We start from the raw sequence: 8,820 nt of genomic DNA, 5'->3' as shown, positions 1-8,820 counted from the left end.
AATAGTAGGGTTAGGGATGTAATTGACATCTGATTTTAATCAGCTTGTAGAGGTGTGGGGTGGGGGAATACCCAGAGTAAACTCACGAGGTTCGGCGGGTATAGATAACAGGCTTTATTATCTACCATAGCAGCCGCTGGGGAAAATGGTAAGCTAATGTTATTGTGTATTCTGTGGTCACTGATAAAACAGCATTCAAATTTATGTTCACGCCACCACCCTCTTCATTGTGATGACGTTATGGTTAGCCTACTTTAGTACATTACATTCTCCTCAAAGACTGCTTAGCCTAATGTATATTTAAGGGCATTATGGGAGATTAGATAAAGAGCTGACAGTTCTCGCTACAGTTTAAAAATAGATAACGTAAAGAGAATATGCTGAAAATTTCAGTTGAATTGCTATTGAATTTTAGGCTTAGCCTCGATCATCATTACTAACGTTGGTACGATAAAAAAAAAACCACTCGATTATCCATTTTGACATTAAATCATCCATCAAAAAATGCATTCAAATCCAGTAAGTATCGTAGGCTAGCGATGGCATCGAGAGTAGATTATGGTCTAGATACGTTAATTAATGTCTAATTTCAGGACTAAAGAAAGACCTGCAATACTCCAATAGGCAGATTTATCTCTCACATAATGTATGTTTAATATTATTGTAATATTATAACGTAACCTTTATTATGATGTCATAATAGGAAAACAGTTGAGTAAAACGTAGCCTAGTCGGGGAAAGTGGGAACTAGTAAAAAATAAATATATACAAAATGTCCAACTACCACTTTCCGTTGTATGATAGATCTTGTTCGGTGTTTCAAAGACGTTTTAAACAGGTATATTTTCAACTCAATCCGTTTCTAGAGAGAACCAGTCTAAAAGATGAAGATGCCGAGATTTATCAACCCAGTAGTAAATATGTCATACCATTAAAATCGATTGTTGTTTGTGAAGAATTTGATAGAGAGGATGCTAAAGAATGGAAAGTGTTAGATCCAGGTAAAACTCAGCTGTGTATTGGTGTATATTACGTGTATAACTATATTTTTGTCAGTCAATAATCAAAGTAAGCCATCGTCCCGACAGCGTCTAGTCTTTCGGATGTGACAAAAATTCGAGATCCCATGTAGACATTGGCGTATACATAAAACAGCCCATGACAGTTTGGAATTAAATTGTTGTCCCGGCAAAAATCCCCTCACATGCCCGTCTTCCTGCACCCAGTAGGTGCAGAAAAGTTGTGATAGTTTAGACACGCCCCGTGACTACTAAACTGAATGCTAATTCGATTTTTTCGTGTGTTTTACAACTTCATTTAAGTTTACATATTTACGAACCTGTAAATATAATAATTGTAACCAGGCTGGATATTTTAATAGTACCCTGTCAGGGTGTAAATATTGCATTAACTACATCTCTAACCAGATAAAATTCAGAAGGATTCACTGTTGTATATTTAGGTTTAAACATGTATTACTGTTAATTCATGTGTTGTTAATACCAGAATTAAACGATTTATTGGAATGATGCTTTGATTTTATTATTGTTGTAGATAAATTCTGGGAATATTTATATTCTGATAGTTGGAGTGATGATTGTTCATTACGAGTATTAGAAGGTGAATTATTAGAACTATTGATGATGTTATTATGTATAATGGAGAAAGAAGAAGAAGTTAATAGTTATTTAACATTTGCCTACGCTAAAAATAAAAGACGAGTTCATAAATGTTACACAGATGTCACAGACAAAGTAAGTTCTTTTATTTCTATAGCTATATCTCCGTACTCATAGGCCTATGGCATACTAATGATACATTGACTGCATTAGCCAACTTTGCGGTGTATCAGGATTAAAAATGTTTAAAGATTTAAAGGACGTGTGGCTCTATTTTGTGAAACCTTGAAATAGATAAAAATGGTTCTAAAGGCACATATTAATGTAATATGAATGTATGTAAAGTGATTTATATTCAATTTTTGGAAACAATATTGTAATTTCTAATCAATTAGGTTCGGTGAAATACGTGAACAGTTCAAATTGAACGGCAGTCGTTTTGCCTGCTTAGTTTTTTAAATTATTATCTTGTCGTTTGTGAATCAGCCTTTACTATTACTTCCACATTGTGTTGTAGGGTATGTTTTTATTTGTTCATTACAAAATGGCACCCGAAACCACAAGGTACACGATTCCTGTACTGATTATAAAATGTTAATTGTGTCTTAAATATTGGATATTTATTGGATCCTATAGTTTTGCGGAAAGATAACAACATCAATATTGGTTGAAATTGATTTCTAATTCGTTTTTTTAATTTCGATTATTATAGAAAATATTGAGTTAGAGACTTGGCTCCTTTAAGATACTAAACGATTGGTCAGTTTATGGGAAGTAAGCCTACTAGTTATCTCTTGGAGATTGTATACTAATTTGATACGTTTCTAGCATTTCCCCTCGATGTCTGGGATTTCAGTGGTCTGTCATTGTCATTACCGCACTGGCTTCCAACAACACGAAATGAAGAAATGTCATAATTTGATCGAATCTGTACCAAGTATTTGCAGATTTAGTGTAGACATGAAAAAAACAATAGATGTATATAGAATTGGTTGTGTAGGTAGATGATTATAAAATGAGGCGCATTGACATTACGTTCTAATAATATACTCTTCAAAAAAAGTAGGGGATATTGAAATGCAACCCAGAAGAACAAAATATCCCGAAAATACTTTCAAACATGGTGAATATCATTGGTAACCTTAAATCCAATTATGTCGGAAAAGACCACCATAAACTGGACAACGAAGCGGATCCAGTGCATTCTCTGAAAATGAAAGTAAATAAAACATGGAAAGCACAAAACTCTAACCGTAAAGATGGTACAATAAATTCTACCACACGGAACAATACACAAAAGTGTATGAAGAATGGATCAACCGGGATAAACCACTTATTCCGGTAAAGTTTCGGCGAAAACCTGTCAGCGGACAAACAAAGGAAGTTATTAACATCAGAATTGAACTAACCCTAAACAAATTCAAGGCTCAAATTGAGACCATGAAAATCAATGCCATTAACATTAAATCAAAATGGCAACAAGTTGATCAAAATATGCATGAAGTATTTTGCGAGCATGCATTGAGTAAACCAGTTTGGAGGAAATCGAACAGCAATGGAGATCTGAATGCCTATTTCATCAAACGGACGCCGAGTCAACATGGGCCAAACGATATGAATGGCTTGACAATTATTCAAATAAATACGGACTAGATTACTTCAAAACTAACGAGGAAGAGCTGGACATACGTGAAAAACCTGAAATACCAATTCAGGATCGCAAACCAAAATCCAGCGGCAAAAGTAAAAAAGGTGTCCAAAAAAAATAAACCTACAAGTCAACGTGTTTTAGAAGAAAGACAATATATTCCAAGGCCTAAACCAGAACGCATTGACTGGCAAGAAGTGGGACCTCGTCGTCAAAGACCATACGAGCACAAACGCAGGACAAGGAAACCAAACATATATTTCTGAGATACCGAAAATACGCACAGTGGCAATAGGAATTCTTTTTTAGGCCAGGGCCGACAGAAAAATCGAAACCGTCCCAAGAGCCTTCAAAAATAGATCCTTTAATAATAAATCTAAGCAGCGTTAAACAATATCTCAATCATATTCATTTATTCAATAAGGGCCTAAAATTCACGCCCACACCTCGAAGTGATAACTGCGCTTTAATGTCTGGAATCTCACAATACTGCAGGAAATTAAGACTAGAACACCACTTCCATAAGGATGATGATGATGATGACCCGTTGGTAAGCATTACAGAATCGGAGTGTCTAGTTCGAAACAAATCAAACTTCACACCGAGATTAGGCAAAGATGTACACCTCGACAAATTCATTACTACTGTAGCATCTCACAAAATCCAACCAATACGTTACAAACCAAATTTAAGTAAGGGTGAACAAGAGGCGTTAAACGAGATCAAGAACAATTCAAATATAATTGTTAAACAAGCCGATAAAGGGAGTGCTATTGTAGTTATGGATAGCTGCTTCTACGAGCAGAACATCACGAACATGCTCGATGACAAGGAATATTACCATTTATCAAGCACCGATGAAAACAATGCTGTAAAGAAAAAAGTGGTGAAATTCGTTTCCAAAAACGCAAAGGCTTTGCAGTGCACAAAGGCGAAGAAGAATACTTAGCGAATTTTCAACTAACCACAGCTTACGGTCTATGGTTTGCCGAAAGCCCACAAAAGCAAACTAATAGAAGATGAAGTTAAAAATTCAAATTGTGAAGTTATTAAAATATTAGTACACTTATTAGTTTTGATGTAGTTAATTTATACAATAATATAAGCAAAGATCTGGCACTAAAAACTGTTGAATATTGGCTGGATGATCATGCAGACATTATACCAGATCGCTTTTCAAAATCTTTCATTCTCGGTGCTTTAAATCTTGTAATATCAAATAATATTTTTTCTTCAATAGCCTATACTATTCACAAATCAAAAGAGTCGCAATGGGTACTAAAGTTGGCCCTACCTACGCTACTCTAACTTTAGGTTATCTGGAAGAATTATGGTATGAGAAGGTGACAATAATGTTTGGCAACGACCTCGGATCAAATTACGAGATCTTGGAAACGTTTTTTTGGATGATTGTTCAGGTATACTTAAGGTTTCTTCAGAAACAATCACTAAACTCCAAGAAATGTTGAATAATTTAAACGAAAATATTAAGTTTACAATAGAACAAAGTCAAACCACATTAAACTTTCTGGAACGGCACTATTGAAACTGATCTGTATTACACATCAACAGATACACACCAATATCTAAATTTCAATTCTTGTCACCCATCTCATAGGAAACGTAATATTCCATATAACCTAGCTAGACGAATCTGTACAATTGTATCAAATCAAGATACCAAAATTCAGAGACTCGAAGAACTTAAAGTTTCCTCAACAAAAATATCCAGATAAATTAATAGATAATGCAAACCAAGAGCATTAACACTGGATCAAAGTGTATTAAGACAGCCTAAAGTTCATACCATCTCAAATAAAAGGAATGTTGCTTTAGTTACTACATTTAATCCATCTCAGGAAAATGGGAAATCCATTATTGACAATTACACCCATATCCTTAAAAATAGCCCTGAGATGGAAAATATTTTGAGAAAGACAAATGTCATCAATAGTCTAAAGCAACCTCTCAATTTAGCTAGGTTAATAACATCTTCGAAATATGATTTAGTCGCGTCAGTACCAGCTGTAACGAAATGCAATGACCCTAGATGTAAAACACGTGAAATCATCATTGAAGGATCATCCATTAAGATAAATGCGGATTGTACATTTTATGTTAAACAACACATGGATTGTCAATCAGACTATCTCATAATATGTCCGGGTTGCGAGGGAACTTATATAGGGAAAACCCGAATGATGCTAAGGCAATCTGATTAAAACACAGATCCAATTTCGTTTCGTTTTTATAGTTCAAAATTTCGATTTAACTTGTCTTTACTACACTTGGATCTGGAAGCGCTGTTATTTAACTCGTGTTCTGCTTGAAATGAGGGGTCAGCCAATCAAATGGTCTGTCGAATCGAGCGTTTGACCTTTTTTGCGCGGAACTGTGGGTAAACATTAGCGATAATAGAAATCAAAAGAAAGCAAAAGTAGATAAAAAATAAATGGCGGTCGCTAATTAGTTAATCGAATGACTGACGTAATCGGGTCAAATGTGGCTTGCTTGGCTTAGCGCCCCCCCCCCCCCCCAAAAAAAAATCGAATTAGCCCACCCAAATATTTCGCCAACAATAATGATTTCTTAGGAGCATTCTTAGCCGGCCACATCCTCAGCCCCTCCAAAAAATTCCGTAGCCCCACCAAAATTAAAGATCTTGCTACGGGCCCGACGTTATAACGTCATAATAATAGTTATTGTTTATAATTAATTTTATAATAAATGCCCAAAGAGCAACTTCGGTTGTGAAAACGTTAGCACAAATTATGTAGTTTCATTTTGCCAACATAAATTTTACTTATATATTTTTACTTATTATTTTTTAGAAAGAAGAATTCACAACAGAGACGTTACTGATAGAATTTATATATTATGGTATAAGTGAAACGAAGGAAAAAGAGAAAGGCGATCCCATTGTAAGCTGGAGAGATTATAAAGACATGGCAGCGAGAGCTGCTGGTTTAACAAAATTGGTCGATATCGTTGACCTCTTGGGGCAGAAGAAAACCAACAAGAAGAAAAATGGTGGCTTTTTGTCTATAATCCGACCTCCCAAATCCAGCAGTAGCGTATCGGATGATGGTAGAAACGCTCGAATAGTATCGCTCACTTTGATGAAGTGGCAAGATAACTTGCGAGCTCAGACTACCAAAAGGCAGCAAAGAAATCGACAGCATTCCCCACGTGCAGGCGAAAGAGACAGAGTCGGTTCCCCGTTTGATCGGCCGTTATCAAATATATCAGAAAACGGAAGTGAGCTGCTAGGCAGAATGGACGCGATTTTGTTCGATAAGAACAAAAAGGCCAACAGAAACAAGCGAAATGCGACATTCTTTGGTGAATTGCTGGGAAGGCGAGTTCCACCCGGGGATGAATTTTACATAAATCAGCTCAAACCAAAAAACATGGAAGGAGTAAAAATAGTTGATTTATTGCGGGAAAATAGAAAAACTATCATGACAGAAAGAGAAAGGGAGATACAGGAAGTGAAAGAGCTTAAGGATAGAATAAAGAAAAGGCAGCTTGAATTTATAGTTGAACCCAATCAGGATTCAGATGTAAGTTCAACAAACAAACCTTTTGTTAAATTGTATGACAGGAGAGCTTCCTTTGGAGCTTTTTATAAATATTTAGTAGAAGAAAATAAATTCGATCCAAGATTCAAAAAGGCCAACCAGAGAAAGAAGAAAATGGCGGAAAAAATCAAATTAAAGAAGGATTCAAAATTGTCAGACAAGGGATTAAAAACTAACAAAAGCAGTGTGCTGTCTATCTCGGATAAAAACAGCACTGCTGTAGTCTGCGGCGATAAAGGTATAAGTAAAAAGACCTCGAAGAAATGGGTAGCCGATCGACAAAGATTTGCCGGAGAAGTTGGGGGTGTTACCGACAGTGAGGCTGCTAGAAGGCACTGCTTACAATATGTCACTTCTGGTCATAGCATCAAAGATGACTCTAAAGGAGCAATTCGAGGTCGTCGTATGAACTCCATGTTTTCAGATAACGCATACGCGACGCTACCTAAAATAACATCTCCTATACGTGAACGTAGCAGTGCGTCTAGTTACTACAAATCTACTGGAACAGCTACCAGAACTAGCACCTCAAGCAAAATGGAGTCCGATTCAGATACGGAGTCGTCTGATTCTGTTTTTGATGATGCCGATGATGATTATGTGGACACAGTGTTCGACACACATAAACTCAACAAGAAATACAGCATTGAAAAGATACGTGCAATAAAGTTAAAGAAGGAAAAAAAGCCCCCGGTGCTTAATATTTTACGGAAATTCTGCCGAGTTAACCGTATGATGAATAGTTTGGCGCCAAAAGCTGTACCCAGGAAATCGATAGTAGATGCAAACAAAGCCAAACAGTCTGCCAAAGCGTTTGGAATGTTCCGACGTCTGAACAAAAAAGCTACTGCAGAAGTCAAACCTGCAGTAGAAGTAGGAAAGCTGAAGACTTTTAATTTCTTAAAATTAAAAGATCACGTATCAAAAATTCCAGATGTAGATTTACCAAATTTTGAGAGTACTTCCATAGAGGATTGTAAAAAGAACCTTCTGCGAGCTCTTGGCGATTTTGTAATCCGTAAAGAGAAGATTACATCTAGTTATACTTATGAAACGTTAACCACCATTACCTTCACCAGACCTTCTACTTACATAAGAATGCATCAAATACCTAAAAATTCATGAATATATGTTTCGAAATTTAATTTAGGAATTTCATTATTTGGTTTTTATTTTTACGTCAAGCCTTAATATGAATGTGATATATAAAATGAAGTTTAAATTCATACGAAATTGTTTCTTATAGTTTACCTAAGAGGCCAGTTTCAGGTTTCGCAGAAGACCATAAAAGTGGATTTAAGTATGCAAATCAAACGACAAAACGTAAATAAATAGCCTACATGTATTTACCTTTTCTTAAAATATTTAATCAATTTGCTTATTTAAAGGATTTCATTGATCAATAAAATCGTATGAGTTCCTTGATAATAGAGACGATTCTTTACCATTGTAACGTGGGTAATTATATATAGGACTACATGACAACTGATAGTTTTTATTTCTTCGAAACAGAATCACCTAGCTTCAGATAATTGAACAGGGCAGGGATACATGTAATATTATTCACTAATAGTCCAGGCATTTTAACTCAATTTCGCACCATTCCTGGCAGTTGTTGCAATAGAAATATCTACTAGACGTATATTATCACCCACCAAAAAAGGCTTTGACTGGAAATTTTTTATCAACTTATCATAATATGATCGAGTTTGGTATCAAAGTATATGCTTCGGGGTAGCTGAATCCATTTCCATACACATTTTGGTGATTGGTTATACCGCGGAGTCAATATTTGGAAATAATTCCAGATGACGGTGAGTTTTGACGGGAAAATTCTAATTTTACAAAATGACCACATTTGGTGTCAAAGTATACGTTTTGGAGGCAGCTGATTCCATTTTCGACACATTTTTTCATCTTGGTAATTAACTGGTTCCCCTGGGTCAAAATAAGTGGAAATCCCATTGGAGAT

At 35.7% G+C, this 8,820-nt stretch overlaps 1 protein-coding gene across 1 annotated transcript; it reads left to right on the top strand.

Annotated features, from left to right (window-relative positions):
* The first annotated feature begins 772 nt into the window (after positions 1-772).
* On the top strand, positions 773-7,973 carry LOC126809482 (uncharacterized). Its single transcript, XM_050534089.1, has 5 exons — positions 773-911; positions 1,555-1,754; positions 6,099-6,121; positions 6,872-7,032; positions 7,459-7,973. The coding sequence occupies exons 1-5, from the start codon at positions 773-775 to the stop codon at positions 7,971-7,973; spliced, it is 1,038 nt and encodes a 345-aa protein (XP_050390046.1).
* The last annotated feature ends 847 nt before the right edge of the window (positions 7,974-8,820 follow it).

The sequence above is a fragment of the Patella vulgata genome, chromosome 2, assembly GCF_932274485.2.
Source record: "Patella vulgata chromosome 2, xgPatVulg1.2, whole genome shotgun sequence".
Lineage (NCBI taxonomy): Eukaryota > Metazoa > Mollusca > Gastropoda > Patellidae > Patella > Patella vulgata.
This window is presented reverse-complemented; position numbering and strand designations above follow the sequence as displayed.